This window comes from Aaosphaeria arxii (genome assembly GCF_010015735.1).
Source record: "Aaosphaeria arxii CBS 175.79 unplaced genomic scaffold BU24scaffold_4, whole genome shotgun sequence".
Taxonomy (NCBI): Eukaryota; Fungi; Ascomycota; class Dothideomycetes; order Pleosporales; genus Aaosphaeria; species Aaosphaeria arxii.
The window spans coordinates 3,683,028-3,700,527 of NW_022983477.1; the positions used below are offsets into that span (position 1 = coordinate 3,683,028).

Genomic DNA, 17,500 nt, shown 5'->3' on the forward strand with positions numbered 1-17,500 from the left:
CTCGTGGGGTGTGATGCAGCGATCAGCGCGTAGGGGCATGCCTAGGTCTGGTCGGGTCTGGTCTGGTCTGGATAGATTCGTACAGTACTCTGTAGTGTGTAGGTACTTGTAAGAAGACACACATGCACGGGCTGACACGGGGTAGATAGGTGTGACGGGGATGGTGTGCTGGACGTCGTGACTACTTGTGAGGTACCGCGAATGGGCGATTCTTTGGTAGCACGACTTATCGTAACACTTTTGAGCGGCGTTGTTCTTAGTTGTTTGATTAGACAGCCGGAAGGTGAGCTGCGATACGCTTAGGTAGAAGAACTCTTTGCCCCGGTCGCCACTTCGTGTGGTGAATATGAACAATAATGGGGAATTGGAATTGTGGTGGTGGGATAGCGGGAGCAGCAGAATACGGGGGTACCTAATGGCTTATTCGTCCTCAATTGCGCTCGGCATGGTTGATTCGCCCCGCCACCGCCAGTCTGCGGTAACCAGTGCACATGCAAGCAAGAACCGTGCCCCTCCTTGCCTGTCGTGTAGATTCTCGTGCAATGCCTCTCTCTGTTGTACACCGTACTGTGTAGTTACTCATTCGGAAGTGCAGATCACGGCTTCTGATTTGGCAAATGATGCGCGGCATTCTGTGCGTGCATGGCCTGGTCTCCGTTATATGACGTCTAACCCGGGAGGGGGTGGTAGATTATCAGAATATGCCGACACCCCATATGGAGGAGGAGCCTGTGATGACCAAAATCGGACAAAAGCCTAGCGAGCACACAAAACGGTCTTAGGAGCACGCACCCCAGAATGTACTGGGTACAAGTATATTGTATACCGACGTATACCGACGTGGGCGCGAGCGTGGGCGTTGCAGAAGTTGCAGGCATTGCTGGAAGGCGTTGTAGGCGAGCGGCGAGGTCAATGAACCCGGGGATGGAGTTTGTTTGATATCGTGATACATGGGCAGCGCGGGCGAACAGCCGAAGAGGACATGGTCGGAGAAACTGGAATCATCGTGCTTGAGTAGTACAGTATTCGGATGTACATATTGTACGGGATACCTACACTGGTAGGTATCTGCGGAGTTCTCGTAGTTGGTTGGAATTTGACAATGGGGATGGGGATGCGCCAAGACATGGCCACCTGCACGGGGGTACTCTACTCATCACATCAAACAGTGAGGGGGGTGAGGGGAGGCATGGAACAAACACTACCTACCTAGGTACTAATTATGTACCTAGATGCTGCATATAATGTGGGCTAAGAGGAGGAGGAAGCGGAAGAAGAGGAAGAGGGGAGGGGGAATTGCACAGTCTGACTGCAAACGCGCGTGCAACAAATCGGCGTTAGGGATGTCCCCCAATGATATGCCGTTCCTGTCTACTGTGTTGATTCCATCATTGAGTACACCGTAAACATACTCCGTACAAAGACTGTGGTCCCGCTTGATTCAGATGAAAGTTAGTTGACTACTGTGTATGCCATGTTGAAGCCTGGCTCTGGGAAGGGGAGGGGGGTGGGGGGAAAGGATGTGTTTTGTGTTTGTATACATATAACTATGGAGTACAGTAGTCATGTACAGAGTGTGTCATACGTTGTATGTGGTATGTTTTAGACTGGGCAGCAATTGAACCACATCGCTGGTGGCAACTAGATGTATGTTACAAATACATGGTCAGTATGTACTCCGTAATGCCACTGCTACCCTTTCTACCCGCACATAACTACCTATGTACTGTACAATAGTACAGACACTCCGTAGGTTAACTATCTACAAGTGGTTATACACCCACAGGCTACGCATTTTCCTACTGGCGCGGGACTCGAGACAAGCGGCAGCGGCCAGGCTGCTGTTAAAGTCGGTGGCGTGCATGAGCCTAGTCAGGTTCATTCGGTTCCTTAGGTTCCTTGATGTTTTCCTCTCTTAGGCGTAGACTCGCCGTAGAGTTAATTAGGTAGAGCGGTAGACTCTAACAAGTAGGTAGGGTAATCCATAGGCAGTGGAGTGGTACCTCGTAGGGTAGGGTAGGGTAGGGTTATAACTTACACAGTATGGTGACACTGGGAGGTTCGGTTGGCTCGTTGGCTCGTTGGTTCGCCAGTTCGTTGGCTTTAAACACGAATAAGGGTCTCCCCTCCCACCCCTCGGTCGGCCCTGTCTTGTCTCGACTGTCTGTCTTGTCTACTAGTTAATACTCTGACTGATTGAACCGAGTGACTACTACTACTTCTGCTACTGCTGCTGCTGCTACTATTGCTATTGACCCTACAAAACACATCTCGGCCACTATTGTACTCGTACTTTCTTGTATCCATAGTAGTCTTCGAACTCGTTGATGGAGGCGACGAGCGTGCACTCCTTTTCTTCCTCCTCCTCCTGTTCAACGTACGAATAGTTTGTCTTATCACTACCCACTGTCCTTATCCTCACGCCTCTTCTGGGATCCTCATTACTACCTGTTACTGCCACCGTCACTGTCGTTGCATCCCCTCCGTGGTCCGTATCCATCGATTGTCGCATCTTCGGAAGGCGCGCAGGGACCGCCGCGTGGTGCATCAGCCAAGCGCCAGACGTGCAACACCTGCCATCTTGACCCGACCTTCTCTCAACCTCCAGCCAGAAGATCTTTTGCTTGTTGTTTGCAGTATCGTGGGGTTCGAGGGCAGTCAGTCCCGTGTAAGAGTTATTGTGTGAGTCCGCCTCCTCTCCGTCATCCAGCGCTTCTTCCTCGACGTATGCGCGTCCCCAGAGCTCTCCTTTTCCACCCGTTCCACCCTCCCCTCACCGCCAACCGCAACCCCACACATCCTCGATACATCACCAGGACTGTCCGCTGACCAGGCCTTTCCACAGTGTATTTCTAGCAAGATGGCCTTCTCCTCCGCCATTGGAGACCGTGGCGCGCTCAAATCCCCCCGTGAAGAAACCTCGTTCGCTTCCTTGACCAGCCCGTTGCGCGGTGTTGGTTCTCAAATGTCCTCCTCCTCGTCGAGCGATGCCCGTGGGCAACTCCACCGTCGATTCACCACAAACAACATTCCCACCCTGAACACACCGTTGTCTCCAATTGGGCAACAACGTAGGCAAGCAGCAGAGCCCCCAGAGTTCACTACTGCGGTAAGTTCTCTCAACTTTCCTAGTAGGCGGCGCGGTATGCTCGTATCGTACCTGGGCGTCATCTCGACTCCGTTGCGGTGATTGTGATGTATTCGTGCACAATAAGTGGCATATTTTGCGCGCATGAGCCGTTCTGTGAAATTGTGCCTGGTCTTGTTTGATGTGGTTGTGTTTCATGTCTACTTTTCTTATTATTGTCTGGTCAAAAACCCCAGTGTTCAAATCATGGTAGAGAGAATCCAAACTGACAACATTGAACAACAGACGTACCACAAGCTTCAAGTTGTAAGTAAATTTTCCACCTTCACCTTCACCTTCACTTTCGCCCTCGCCCTCGCCTTTACCTTTACCTTTACTTTATTTGCCACCATCCTTGTCGCCTTTCCTACTTCACTCTCGCACGCCTTGACCCCCCAATTGCTTGCTACAATAATCACTCACCCTCTCAACCCCCGCCCACCTCTCATTCCTACCAAACCTTCAAAAACTCCTCAACTTTTCTTCTCTCTTCTCTCTTCTCTCTTCTCTTCTCATTCCTATTTCTTGATATCACCACGCTGTACAACAGTTTCTCGTTCCGGGATCTGCTCGTACATTTACCCATTTCAATCTCTCTCATCTCTTCCATTTCTACTCCACTACCCTACTACGTTCAAACGTTCAGCACCCTCTCTCACTTAACGCGTGATAACGCCAATTTGCTTGGAATCACTCCAGCCGCTGATTATCAATTAGCTGGAGAAAAAGAAGCTTGAGTACGAATACCTGAAAGAACAACGTCGTCGTTTCGAGGCTGAAATGGAACTTCTTGATTTACAGTCTCGCCGTGACGAGGAGGAAATCCACCGTCTCTCTTCTGACATCCAGTACGGAAAACACAGCCAGCCGACTACCCCGCCTGAGTACAGCGACAGCTTTGGCTTTCCTACTGCTCTTTCTCGACCAAACCGTTTCAGCATGTCCAGCGTGACTGGTGTGAGCACTCCTCGTGGCAGCCGTTCCGGATCGCAGATCACCTCCCCTCCGTCTGGCCAGGCAACACAAGGCGCAAGTCACAACAATAACAATCACTTGCCCTCTAAGTCTGTTCCTGGCTCGCGCCGCAACTCAGACGAAGAAGGCGACGACTTCGACAACACCGAATTCGCACCCATGAGTCCAGTCTTTCGCAAGTAAGTTTACTCAATATCACTTCGGCCATTCTACTCTGTCCCTACAACCTACCTTCACTATCTATCAGCAACCATTTCAGCCGTGGTCGTTGATCAGGTGAAGCCAGCACAAACTTGCGTGGACCCACAGCTAAAACTTCGCAGCAACAATCGCATGTCTATGCCTGTCACCAACCTTGATCTTCGTGGTCGCGACGACCTTCCTGACCTCGCTTCTGTCCTGGGTCATATCAACACTGCTGCGTTCCTATTTGGTGACGACGAGAAGTCTCAGAACACTGCCCCTTCACCTGACGCCAAATCGTTTCTACAAATGAATACTACCGACGACAAGTTCCCCATCCTCGTCCGTCGTGACACCAACGGTAATGGTATGTAAACACTCACTTGACCACCATTAATCCCACGTACTCACAATGCACAGGCGCCGAAGGCCAGAACGGCGGTTGGTCGTCGTACCGTCACCGTCACTCGCAGCAGTCTTTGCCTACGAATACACTTCGCAAGGCCTCTCAGGTCGATGAGTATGACGTGAGCCAAGTCAACGGTAATGGCAACGTTGAAACTACACCGACAAAGCCAAACGCCAACAATCGTCGCTCCGTTGAGTTCAGTGGTTTCAGCCCTTACGGTGGTAATGGCAACAAGCGCTCCAGCTATCATGCCAGTCCATCCAATGGTATGCCTAAGCTCCAGCAGTCCTACTCGAGCAACGATGTCCCTACCCTGAAGAATGGCGACAATGGTAGTGGTGCCAACGGTTCTGGTTTCGGTAAGACTCATGCTGAGCAACACCTCCACAACCACAATGCCAACATGGGTCGCATTCCAGCCAATGCTGTCTCCAACCGTCACAGCCGTGACTTGTCGTCTGGCTTCAAGGATCAAGACAGTCCGTTCCGCTCTCCTCAATCGGGTCTCCATGCATCTGCAGCACCTTTCGGACCTACTATGTCAGCCGCCTCCAGCATGAATGGCTCCGTCGCTGGTTCTGTTGGCTCGCCTGGCATGTCCCAGTATCCCACCAATTCACCTGCCAATGGTCCCTACTACGGATACAATGTGGCCATGTTGAATGGCGCAATGAATGGGCTCAACCTCGGACCTCAGATGGGTGCCCCTCAAATGAATGCTCCTCAAATGGGCGCTCCACCTGTCTTCAATCCTAATGGTGTCTACCCCACTGGCCCCAGTCAATACTACAATCCTTACACCACCTTCGGACCGAATGGCCGCGTTCAAGACAGCCAGGCTCGCGTCATCCAGAGCCGCCGTATGCAAAACGGTACGTACCAGCACCGTGCGTCACAATCCAACACGCTCACTTCTGAAGATGCCAACCGCTTCATGAACTACGACCTGAAGACGATGCCTCGCCATGAGATCTACACCCTGTGCAAAGATCAACATGGATGCCGCTTCTTGCAGAAGAAGCTCGAAGAACGCAATGAAGAGCACCTAGACATTATCTTCCAAGAGACTGCTCCGCACGTAGTTGAGCTCATGACTGGTAAGTATCATTCCATCTACATGACAAGGCGCGAACAAGCATTAACCTGTTTCCAGACCCATTTGGCAACTACCTTTGCCAGAAGCTCTTGGAGTATACCAATGATGAACAACGTGATGCGCTCGTCCGCAACGCCGCACCATCTCTCGTTCAGATTGCCTTGAACCAGCATGGAACCCGTGCTCTTCAGAAGATGATCGAGTTTGTTTCTACCCCTCAGCAGGTAAGTTGTCATTTCTCTTCATCCTAGAGGTTGTCTCTAACATATATTCAGATACGCATGATCATCGAAGCGTTCGCCGACCAAGTCGTTGAACTTATCCAGGATCTCAACGGCAATCACGTCATCCAGAAGTGCTTGAACCACCTCAAGGCTGAAGATGCTCAGTTCATCTTCGATGCGGTAGGCCAGCACTGTGTCACTGTTGGCACTCACCGCCATGGCTGCTGCGTCCTCCAGCGCTGCATTGATCATGCCTCTGGTTTCCAAAAGGTCCAGCTTGTCCGCCAAATCACCAACAATAGCTTCAACTTGGTCCAGGATCCTTTTGGCAATTACGTTGTGCAGTACATCTTAGATCTCAACGACCCGAGCTTTACGAATCCTCTGTGCGTTGGCTTTGCTAGTAAGGTCGCAGAGCTTTCTAAGCAGAAGTTCAGCTCCAATGTCATTGAGAAGTGCATTCGTTGCGCTGACATGGAGACGAAGCGGATTTTGATTGAAGAACTGATGAACCCGGAAGAGCTGGAGAAGCTCATGAGGGACTCATACGGGAACTATGTCATCCAAACCGCCCTCGAGTTTGCACCCCCCGAGCTATGCCTCCTCCTGATCGACAACATGCGCCCCATCCTCCCTGCTATTCGCCAGACTCCCTATGGTCGTCGCATCCAGAGCAAGGTCCAGGAGCGTGAATCCCGTTTGCAGGCCTACACTGGTCGTAATTCTGGGCATGTCTCGCCTCACACAATCTCGACCACGCAGTCACCCGAACGTCGTTCTACTTTCAGTAGCCAGATTGCTCCTGCTTCGGGTTTCCAAAATACTCCCATGTATACCGCCCATGCCAATAGCTATGGCTCCAACATTGCCTCTCCACAGCCCCATCGATTGAGCAACCCGCCGTTGCCCACCCACATTCAGAACTCTGTACACAACCAGGCTTATGCTCAGTATGGAGGTGGCCAAACCGCCAATGGCATGAACAACTTCTTCTGAACAGGCCTCTGATGACTTCATGACGCGACGATTATTGACGGCCGCTCTCGCTCAGCACCAGGTCTCCCGATCACTGCCAGCTGACCTCACCCCCGCGCTGTCGTGCTCTGCGACCATGCTTATCATGAGTATTCCCCTTGCGTAGCTCCCGATCTTGCGCCAATATTCGAGACACCTCGATGCCGATGTTGCTGGTACATCTTCATCATCCTGCATCGGTGATTGGCATCTTGGTCGTCTTGTATAGTATCCCCGCCTCTTATCATCATCACATCGGTCTGTATCCACCTAGGGTTCATGATCAATAGTTTTGAGAGCTATTTTTCAATCTCCTGTAGGCGCATCGGCCTAGTTTTGTGATGGCTGTACACCATCTTCTACCTTTCACATCCCTTGCATTCATGTACCCCGGTCGTTTCATTTTTTGCTCCACGAGCATCTTTCCCCCATTCTTTTCTATGCTGTCTTATTTGTTTCGGCGAAGTGGTCGCCTTTTTTTCTTCCCCGAAAACGATCCCCTGCATGTTTCTCACAATCGGCATTGCTTGCATTACAGGATTGTCGCACAAGGGCGGCATTCAATTCTTCCACTATGGCTCTCATCACAGCAATCGGCGTCTTTTTGCCTTGTCAACGAACCACCTTACGACGACGGACGGACGGGAAGGTTCGGCAAAAAGTAATGGTTGATGGCATGGACTTGGACTTTGCGGATATTGAAAGAGAGGAGGGAGGCTTAGGCTTTTGCACGGTTGGCCCCCCACATTCATCTGCTTTGCTTTGCTTCGGGATTTCTTTCTTTCTTCTCGGCTCGTTTGGTGGGGACACTTTTTTCTTCTTTTCTCCTCCCCGACAAACATCATAACAGCCAGAAGCCAGCATATGCAGTGGGACCGACACATTTCTGCCACTGGATTTTCACGGATGGTAGATAGAGTAGTAGCAGAAAAGAAGGCCTCGGAATAGGAATTCAAAGTACGATTACTTGTAAATGCGGTTCACAGTAGTATTGACTCAAGCATGCCGTGAAGATGTGAATTGAGGGATTGTACGGAGTAGTGCGATGTCTAACTAAACCCACGCGAGGTTAGGTGACTAGAAGCAAGCAGTAAGGAGAGAAACTCCGAAGACAAGGGATAGCAATTGAAGAACAGAAGAAACACGGCTGCTGCTAACACATGATTTACGATTGATGCGACATGAGAATATACTTTGATAGGAAGTTGGAGGGATCGGTTGTAAGGATGGTCTGTGTCGCACGGAGTGGCCGTTGGGGGGACGAATCCTTTCATGCCTTACACATGGCATAATTACCTAGGTACCTAGGTAGGCTAGATACCTCGTAGTCTCTGCCTGGACTCCGAGGGATGGATTACTTCTCGAGCTTCGAGAGCAGGGCCGTTGCTCTTAGGCGATATATGTTTTAAGAAAGAGAAGGATAAGATGATGATAGTCGAGATTCGGACCAACTACTGAGCACGGCATTGTTGATAACTAAATCGAGGTGAGTGAGTACCCTTGGGATGATCGGACTAGATGACGCAGGGCAGGGCAGACAGGGCGGCGGATAGGAACCGTAGCCTGTAGGTAAGCCTGTAGGGCACCGCCGCCACCTTCCGCCTTGAGATGAGACATGAGACATGAAGTACTGTGTAGAGAAGAGAACAGAGAGAGAAAGAGAAACAGATGGTCGATGAATTGGTAGTTTGTCCCCCTCCATTCTTAAGATAAAGTATACCTAGGAACCCTAAGTTAATTAGTGTAGGGAGTACCTAGGTTACCTCTACCAAGTCTAGTTGTCCCCATCTCATCCTCCTTATAATTAGAATAACTGACCAGTCAACTCCACTCCATTCACTCCGCTCTATTCACCATACACGCACGCACACCACACCAGTCACCACACCACCCACATACATACCACACTACCAGGTACGACACAAGGACCGCCTCCCTTGAACCAGGCCAACCTTATTACTTGTACTCTGCATCTCGCGACATCATTCGCACCCATCACCACATACCCCCATCAACATAACCCACCTTCCATCCTCCGATATATTACACCGCCGGTCCGCAAATCCTCCTTCCTCTTACAACTACCACCTCCGCTTCTACATATACCCACTTCTTCAATCAAAACCACGCTACCGCCCACCCTTTCAACTACTATCCATCCATCCAACATCATGCGCTTCGCCATCTTCTCCTTCCTGCTCGCTCTTCTCGCTACCTACGCCATGGCTTCTTCCACTCCTCTCAAGGCCGTCATCATCAGCTACCCCAACGAAACCCCCCAGAGCCTCGTCGATCAAGCCATGGAGAGCATCGAGCAAGCTGTACGTTGCCCCTCAAATCCCTACTCAACCGAGTCCCTCTAGAACAGGTCCGACTAACCATGATTTATTACTAGGGCGGCGTCATCACTCACAAATACAACATCATCAAGGGCTTCGCATGCCAGGCACCCGCTGCCGTCCTCGAGTCGATCCACTCACTGAGCACACAGTTCGCTGCCTTGGTGGAGGAGGACGGCGTCATGCATACCAACGGCAACTAAAGGAACAAACCAAGGGTTGCGCGCGACAGAACAGGAGCTTGGAATGTTGGTATCTACGAATACGAAATTGAACGGATAGTTATTCTCGCGACTTCGACTTTGCTACAAGTCGCCTTCTTGCAGTACACTGGTTGGAGTATGGTTTATGGGCACCGGGTGTATCAACAATCTACCGCTTTTTCCTTGAGACACGTTGGGTGTCCGTCACTTGTCGTGGGGTTGCTGGCTGATTTGCCAAATAATGAATGAAATGCCTCGTACAGTGTTATCTCATTTGGAGACGTTGTTCTTGAATCTCAGACAAATATCACGATATCTATTTCTTTTCGACCATTTTGAATATTTTATGAAACGCAAATACGCAGAGGCTTCCCTTTAGGGCATCCATATACTGCAGCTTGATATGTCGTGACCCCATCGATACCCAGGTACCTAGGTAGATAGAGTGGTGCGTTTCGACCTACGATGCTCGAGGTTCAAGGGCGCACTTTGTTTCAGCATGCTCGCCATTTCATGCATACCATATGCACAGAATTTTGCCAGCAACAGCACTTGTCCCCTTCGACGTCTCTCTTACCACTAATTACCATTCTAGATAGTAGAGGTGTGTTCTGCAGGTGCAGCGCGGATCTAGGCCAGATCGATTCTGGAAGGGACCGCTAATTAGCGTGGCTCCACTACCGACAGCATCACCGCGCGTTGCGCGAGCATCGTGCATACACACCTCTCCCCACCGCTCTCCTAATGAATTCTACACCCCACCCATGATGCACAGGTTGGAAACCATTACCCTTTTACCAATCTTCGACAAAATACGCGTGCTTTACCGGCGGGCCTAAGCCCGCAACATAAATCATGGACGACTTCAGGCCGGAGCTTCTAAAGGCTCTCCTTGACTGGGTATGCAGCAGCCCAAGGGTAACCGCCGACACATCACGACCACAAATATACTGACGCACCGGATTCAGGTCAACAGATTCGACTTCCCCGGACGAGTCAACGCATGGAACCAACTCGAAGACGGCCAGGCCCTCTGGCAGATCCTCGCCGAAATCGATTCCGAGTACTTCAACGATTCTCTCCCCAATTTTGACGATCTCCAGCAACAGCACCGCCGCACCTCCGACAACTGGATACCGAGATGGCAGAACCTCAAACACATAGAGCGGGCCGTCTCGACCTACATTCGCGAGGAATGCCAGCAGCTACCCGTCCTCACCAAACGCATGATACCCGATCTCAAGACCGGTGCTCGAGATGGCTCGATGATGTTAACGGCGAAGCTCACCATGGCTGTCCTCCTCGCATCCCTCTACTCGCCCAAGTCGAGTGAACGCATGGTCCAGATCATGACACAAGAGCTGGATCAGAAGGATGCTGAGGTGATCGCCGACGCCATCAAGGACATGCAGGCGCTCGATCAGAGAATGTCTGCGCTGGGTGTGGAGTCAGAACTGACCCCTGAGCCAAATCTCGCGGGATTCAGAACACCGACTCGAGCTGTTTCTGGGGCTGGATCGACGATCGAACGTGATACAGGTCTAGAGCAGGAAGCTCAACTATTCGAGGCGAACAAGGACAGGCAAGCACTCCGGTCGCAGGTAACGAAGTTACAGGGGGAGGTCGAGAGCAGTCGGAGCAAAATATCGCAGCTTGAAGAGGACTTGGTCGAGGCTAGGCTACACTTGGATGTGCACGGCGGGGAACGGGCATCTTCTGATGAGGTCGAAAAGCTGCGACATGACCTGACCCGCGAACGACAATACATCGAAGGCCTCGAGGCTGACCTCCAGAATGCTAAGGACATTGTTGATAGCCAAAAGCGTCGACTCGAGCGTTTGAATGGAGAGGAGGGTTCCAAGCAAGAACTACGCGATCAGCTACAGCTCATTCGAGCTGAACGAGACGAGCTCGCCCAGAAGGCCAAGGCAAATGAGAACCTCAAGAAGAAGATTCAGTCTCTGACGCAGGAAACGAAGAACTTGGAAACGCTCCGACAAGACTATCAGCAAGCACGAGAGAGACTTCAGGAGCTTGAAGCTATTGAGGAGCGATGTACTGCCTTGGAGAAGGTGAACAAAGAAAATGGCTCGACCATTGTCCAGTGCGAACAATCCATCTTCGAAGAGAAGGGCAAACGTACCAGGGTAGAGCACGAGAACCTTCTTCTCATGAAGCAGTTGGAACAGACCCGGGATCTTCAGTATCGAGCAGAAGATGCACGACAAGAACTCGAAGACCGCATACGGGTCCTTGAATCATCCAACCCCGCCGGCCAAGGTGACAGTCTAGAAGATGAGCTTACTCAAGATGAGAACGGCGACAACATGGAAGCATCGACCAACCTACTCGCTTCTGGAGACGGGCGAATAAGCTCAGATGCGATAGCGTTACAGCAGAAGGTTGATATCCTGAGTGCTCGACTAAAGTCGCTCGAAACAGAAACACTCAAGCAGATGCAAGAGAATCTTGGACTGCGCTCAGACATGATGTCTGGCGATGACGAAAAGAATGAAAGGTATACATGGTCCAGACATTACATCATCCTTCAATACTGATGAAGCAGACCTTTCCTTGAGCAGAACGAGAAACTCCAGGCCGCTGAAAACGAAATTCAAGAGTTGCAGCGCAGGCTTCGGGAGAAAGAACTTCAAGCCGCTGAGCTTCAGAACGAAGTCATGAACAGTATGTTGAACCCGGTCATCATTGAAAAACTTACGATAAGCTCATGCAAGTGCAGAAGCGGACATTAGCGAAGAAGAAAAGGCGGAAGGCCTCCAGGCTGAGCACGAACGCCTTCTCTCCCTGCAACACAAATTTAATCAGAAGATCCGTGATCTCGAGCTGGCTAACGAAGAGAAGACTGGTCTTCTGCGCGCAGCACTACTCAACCGCAACAACCTGACACCAGAACTACTCGAGTTGATGAAAGCCGAGCTTCTGCAACGTGTCCGCGAGCAGATTGAGAGGGTTGTGAAGGCTCCCGCGGAATCGCAGTCCAAGATTCTTGATGCCGAGGCGATGGAGATTGCTACAACTGTCATGGAATCCCAAGCAGCACTCGATAACGCAAAGAAAGTAAGCGTCTCCCAAATCCAAACCCCTGAGCGTGTTCCCCCGAGGACTCAACTGTTTGTCCACACCGGAGCCGAACGGCCTGCATCAGGACCCTCCAGTTCTGAATCGTCTGCCATGTCTTCTCCCCTATCTCCCGATCACTCTCCCGTGATTACTCCCGCGTCACCCACATCACCCACCACGGAAGACACTGGGGAATCGTCACACATGCCCCTTTTCGAGCACTCTGCTTCGTCAATAGCTGGCACGCGATCTTCCACATGGGCAAGAATGTCAGATGTCTTTGGCAAATGGAACATAGCTCCATCAGCCCATCGGCCAACGACACTTGGGGCACCCTCCTCACGTGTGGCAAGTTGATGCATGAGGCCCACCATTTGAGCAAACACAGTTCCTTCGCTTGCTTCGATCATGTCTGTCTCTGTCCCGGATCGAAGCAGTTATCTCGTGCCTTATCCACATGTCGCGACAGTTTAGCCAAACAGTGCTAATCAAGCGTCTAGGAACTGAAAGAACAGCAAGCTGCGAATGAACTCCTGCGCCAGCAACTGGAACAGGCGAAGAAGGAGACTGCAGAGAAGGGCTCGGCCGAGCTGCAACAGGAGGTCGAGACGTTGCGCCGCGAGAACCGACTCATCACATCTGCTTGGTACGACATGACGACTCGACTGCAAAGCAACACAGTCATCCTCCAGCGGAAAGAAGCTCCCAAGAGCTGGTTGGGCAAACAAAGGGGGGTCCTGAACACAGGAGTGAGCCTAGCGCGAAGATAGAGAAATACCATCAAGTAAGTTCGTCAATCAATCTTCTTCATGTGCAATGTGCTAACGTAGACAGTGCTGTTTTCTTTTCGTCTGTATAGATCAGCGTCCTCATTGCCGCGCACACATACACCATCTATCACATCTACACTAGAGAGACAGCATAGCGAGTGCTCTGATTACCATCATATCCACTAAAGACCACATACAATACGCATGCAAACACACAAACACACGCACGCAAGATTTCCTTTCCGTCATTATACCCTCTTCATTCATCTTTCTACACATATATGGGCGAGGGGCGGCGCTGCTGAGTGCGCCTCGACGACGGGGATCCGGGGGGGCTCGGAGGCTAGGGTTGGAGCATCTGTGTATATTCGAGGGGAGTGCGGTCGCAGCGGGATTGTTCGTTTTTTTTTATAAAAATGGACGCTGACGCTGCTTTGGGTTGAATATTGAAATCGCGTTGTAGCCGTTGAAGAAATATCAGAAAGAAAAAGAAAAGGAAAAAGACAAAGAAGCAAGAGGGACTTAAGGTACATACATCAGCAGTGGTAGAAGAGGGGTCCAATGTTATACCTGAAGTAGTTAAAGTGTGTTCGCTATTCTTTCTCGTCCTGCGTGGATTGTATTCGATTGAGTCTTGAACCTGCACTTGCGGGCAGGATTATGAATGGCCGGGTATGTCTGGGATATATCGATTCCCCGTTCCTTACCGACCATCCTTCGCTATCAGAGAATGTCACAAAAAACAGAGACGCAAACATTCTACCAACTTCCCATGACGGACTCGCGACAGAAAAAGTAACTCAACTTAAACCCGACTTTCTCCATCTTTATGTATCATGCCAAACCCAGCACCATCGAATCAAAACACATTCAACTGGTATATCAGTATCAGGATACCGTTGAGTATCGCGGTACATGAAACACTACACTACAACCACCTCTGCCGCGCGGTGCGGGACGAACAGGAGGAGCAAAGACGAGGGGTTTGCAAATGCGTGTCTCGAGATCGTGGTCATGTTGGTTGGTTAATTGGTCGGTGGGTAGATTTGGTAGTGTATGAGGGGACATGAGGGGAGGGAGGGAGAAGGATGGGATATAACGATGCCCATCTGATGTGAGCCCAAGACCGCACGTTCAAGAATAAACAACCGGGGAATCCTCATCCGCCCTTGAACTATTACTCGTCTACCTTAAGTAGCTAAGTAACTCAAACCGTGCGCAGCGAAGTGATGGTATTTAAAGAAGGTAGTTATTTAAGATTAAACATCATGTAAGCGTACAAGATGTTTCTTCCTTCCATCAGGGGGAGGGGAGGGAGCCTTGGTGGGACGGGGCTATTAACAACAACACACAGCGCAGCGAAGCATAGCAAAGCATAGCATACAGTCATCTTTCCCAAGGTACCTATTTTTTTTTTCTTTTTTAGACGTCGGCAGATCGACAAGCCTCCTCCTTTCCTGACGATGTCTTTTTCTGCAGGTCTACGGCGCGCGTGCGTGCTCTGCGTCGCAAATTGAGTGGACGTCGGGGCTGGCGAATGGGAGGGCGCGGTGTGCCGCGATGCCAACATTGCCAGGCGCCTCAGAGGAGCATGTGCATGGCGGGTCGGGGAAATAGTTAGTAATGCGTTGCCGTGACTAGGTGAACATCAGGAGGAAAGGTTTTTTCTTTTCCTTTCTGTTTCCTGTTTCTACGTCTTGGGTTTTATGCAGATGTGGGACTGGAGGGCGCGGCGTGACGCCTTGGGAGTGGTTGTTGGTGGTTGATTGATGGGTTGATGTGAGCTGAGAGGGGGATGGGGAGCTGGGAATATCAAGGCTAGCCTGATTGGGATAACGACCAGCTCCCTCGACAACGTCCAGTGTCAGCTGCTGCGTCCATCCTGTTCTTCAGCTCAGTATAATTCTCTGCCTGCTGAGAAAACTTTACGAGAAAAGGCAGTTTGGTACGATCAGTCGAAAGGGTATCATTCACAATGCGTATCATTCACAATGCAGTCACCAATAAAAAATTGAAACAATGGACACAATAGTCAGAAAGAACCTTGTGCATTACTGCATTTGTCGATCTCGCCATTGTATCATTCACACAAGGCATAGTATTATGTCACCACAGCGATCCCAGAGACTCTGAAACATATGTTTCTTTTGTTAGCGCTCACCACCCCTATGCATGTTCGACCTAGTCTCTCCTTTCTTGCGTCTACACCGCGTGAGTGGGGCCAATCAATCGATTGGACCAGGAGCATTCAGGAGCAAACAGGCACCGAGTGGGAGTCGAGTATATATGTACCTGCGTTGAGAAGCCTCGAAACATTTCTTCCCTCTCTACCAATCCATTCATTATCATTATTCAAAACATTGTTTCTTTCCTTTGCTTGCTACGGTCACGATCTGCGATCTTGTCCATTTTCTTTTTGCCACACGTTGAATTGTTGACTCAGTTCACATAGAAACAGTCATTCCTTCCATCACAAACTACGTTCATTCACTGAGCTCGTGTCATTGTATACTCTCTTCTAGCAGACTATATCTATTGCTCAAGCACTGCTTTCCCCATACAGTTTCTACCGTGGTACAAAACAAACATCGAACGTACTCCCTCGCTTTATACCCAAGAACAAACAGTTCCTAGACTTCCATATTATCAATCATGTATCGTGTAGCAGAGCTTGCACTTTTCCTCTCCGCCCTGGCTGGTAGTGCCTCGGCTCACGGTGTCATGGGCACCATTCTAGCTGACGGCAAGACCTACGAGGGCCAGGCCAACACTGGAGCCGGCCCCGTGTGGAGCTATCAAGGACCTGATCCCTTTGGACCCGTCCAGTCCGGCGGCTACAGCAACAACAACCAGATTGCGTGCAACTACGACGGCAAGGTCGGGGCTTCACAGGTTGAAGTCCAGGCTGGAAGTGAGATCGAACTCACCTGGACAACCGGTGGCAACGGCGTTTGGGCTCACGACAAGGGCCCCATCATCGACTACCTCGCAGCGGCTCCGAGCGACTTTACGCAGGCCACTACCGACAACCTCAAGTTCTTCAAGATCGCCGAGTCCGGCCTCGAAAATGGTGACTGGACCATGAACACCATCCTCCACGCCACCAACAAGTGGAAGGTCACTGTCCCCGCGAGTCTCAAGGCCGGCAACTACGTCCTCCGCCACGAGCCCATCGCCCTGCACCAAGTCGGCGGCACTGGCCCGGAAAACTACCCCATCTGCATCAGCCTCAAGGTCTCAGGTGGTGGCTCTGATCAACCCGAAGGTGTCCTCGGAAACCAGCTCTACACACTTGCCGAGAAGGGCCTCACCACGAACCCCTATGGAATAACCTCCTACGAGTTCCCGGGCCCTAAGCTCGCATCCCTCAACGGAGGAGGCACACAGAACCCTCAAGTCCCTCCTGTCACACCGCCCGCCTCATCTGTGGCCGCACCAGCTGTCCCAGTTGCACCCAGCCCTACTCCCACACGTCCAGCCGTCGCTCAGCCTCCCGCCGCAGTGCCATCCCAGCCAGGCGTCTACACCGAACTCGTCGTCGTCACCGTCACAGACTACGTGACCGTCACGGCCGAGCTTCCCGCCCCGAGCGCCGTCAACCGCGGCCAGCGTCGACATTTCCCCCGCGAGCGACGTCACGAGCGGTACTTCAAGCATCGATCCTAGATTCCGTGGCATCTTTTTGTAAAATAAAGTCTCTCGTCCCGCGGTTTAGTTCCGTTGTATGTTTGTAGGTGTGTACGTTTAGCTAGCCGGCTCTGGAAAAGTTGGGTATCTACTGGATAGATACGCGGAGTGGGTGTTTTTTCTTCTTATGTACTTCAGCGTACTTTACATAGGGAAATGGCGTTTTAGGATGATATCCTGTGATTTGTATAAGTTGAATGAGAGAGAAAGATTGAAAGGTGTTACTTTACTATGATTTCTATATGTAGAGGTGCTATTGCTTTAAGAAGTGGAACTCTTTGGAAAACCACTTTCGATCCAGTCGTTGGTTTTGCAAGATGCATTTGTATGGATTCTGTTGAATGGACTAACTACTTTTCCAGTTTAATTGATGGGGTTATATTGTCTCTCCT

General features: G+C 50.8%; 4 protein-coding genes across 4 annotated transcripts; all 4 read left to right on the top strand.

Annotated features, from left to right (window-relative positions):
• The first annotated feature begins 3,409 nt into the window (after positions 1–3,409).
• On the top strand, positions 3,410–7,190 carry BU24DRAFT_204393 (ARM repeat-containing protein). The gene is made up of 6 exons (XM_033521860.1): positions 3,410–4,281; positions 4,426–4,652; positions 4,706–5,566; positions 5,615–5,791; positions 5,848–6,014; positions 6,066–7,190. The coding sequence occupies exons 1-6, from the start codon at positions 3,908–3,910 to the stop codon at positions 7,008–7,010; spliced, it is 2,751 nt and encodes a 916-aa protein (XP_033384888.1). The 5' UTR covers positions 3,410–3,907; the 3' UTR covers positions 7,011–7,190.
• A 2,009-nt stretch (positions 7,191–9,199) lies between these two features.
• BU24DRAFT_462693 (uncharacterized protein) lies at positions 9,200–9,570 on the top strand (the record flags this gene model as incomplete). The annotated part of the gene is made up of 2 exons (XM_033532036.1): positions 9,200–9,349; positions 9,424–9,570. The coding sequence occupies 2 exons, from the start codon at positions 9,200–9,202 to the stop codon at positions 9,568–9,570; spliced, it is 297 nt and encodes a 98-aa protein (XP_033384889.1).
• Positions 9,571–12,283: 2,713 nt separating this feature from the next.
• On the top strand, positions 12,284–13,077 carry BU24DRAFT_204379 (uncharacterized protein). The gene has a single exon (XM_033521859.1). The coding sequence runs from the start codon at positions 12,496–12,498 to the stop codon at positions 13,006–13,008; it is 513 nt and encodes a 170-aa protein (XP_033384890.1). The 5' UTR covers positions 12,284–12,495; the 3' UTR covers positions 13,009–13,077.
• Positions 13,078–15,758: 2,681 nt separating this feature from the next.
• BU24DRAFT_422913 (lytic polysaccharide monooxygenase) lies at positions 15,759–17,287 on the top strand. Its single transcript, XM_033528104.1, has one exon. The coding sequence runs from the start codon at positions 16,074–16,076 to the stop codon at positions 17,085–17,087; it is 1,014 nt and encodes a 337-aa protein (XP_033384891.1). The 5' UTR covers positions 15,759–16,073; the 3' UTR covers positions 17,088–17,287.
• The last annotated feature ends 213 nt before the right edge of the window (positions 17,288–17,500 follow it).

Bases quoted from the DNA above. Each gene is read 5' to 3' on its own strand.
- BU24DRAFT_204393 (XM_033521860.1), top strand. From the start codon at position 3,908: ATGGAACTTCTTGATTTACAGTCTCGCCGTGACGAGGAGGAAATCCAC. The intron at 4,653-4,705 runs GTATGTAAACAC...CACAATGCACAG, and splicing joins TCGTGACACCAACGGTAATG to GCGCCGAAGGCCAGAACGGC. The intron at 6,015-6,065 runs GTAAGTTGTCAT...ACATATATTCAG, and splicing joins TTGTTTCTACCCCTCAGCAG to ATACGCATGATCATCGAAGC.
- BU24DRAFT_204379 (XM_033521859.1), top strand. From the start codon at position 12,496: ATGAAAGCCGAGCTTCTGCAACGTGTCCGCGAGCAGATTGAGAGGGTT.
- BU24DRAFT_422913 (XM_033528104.1), top strand. From the start codon at position 16,074: ATGTATCGTGTAGCAGAGCTTGCACTTTTCCTCTCCGCCCTGGCTGGT.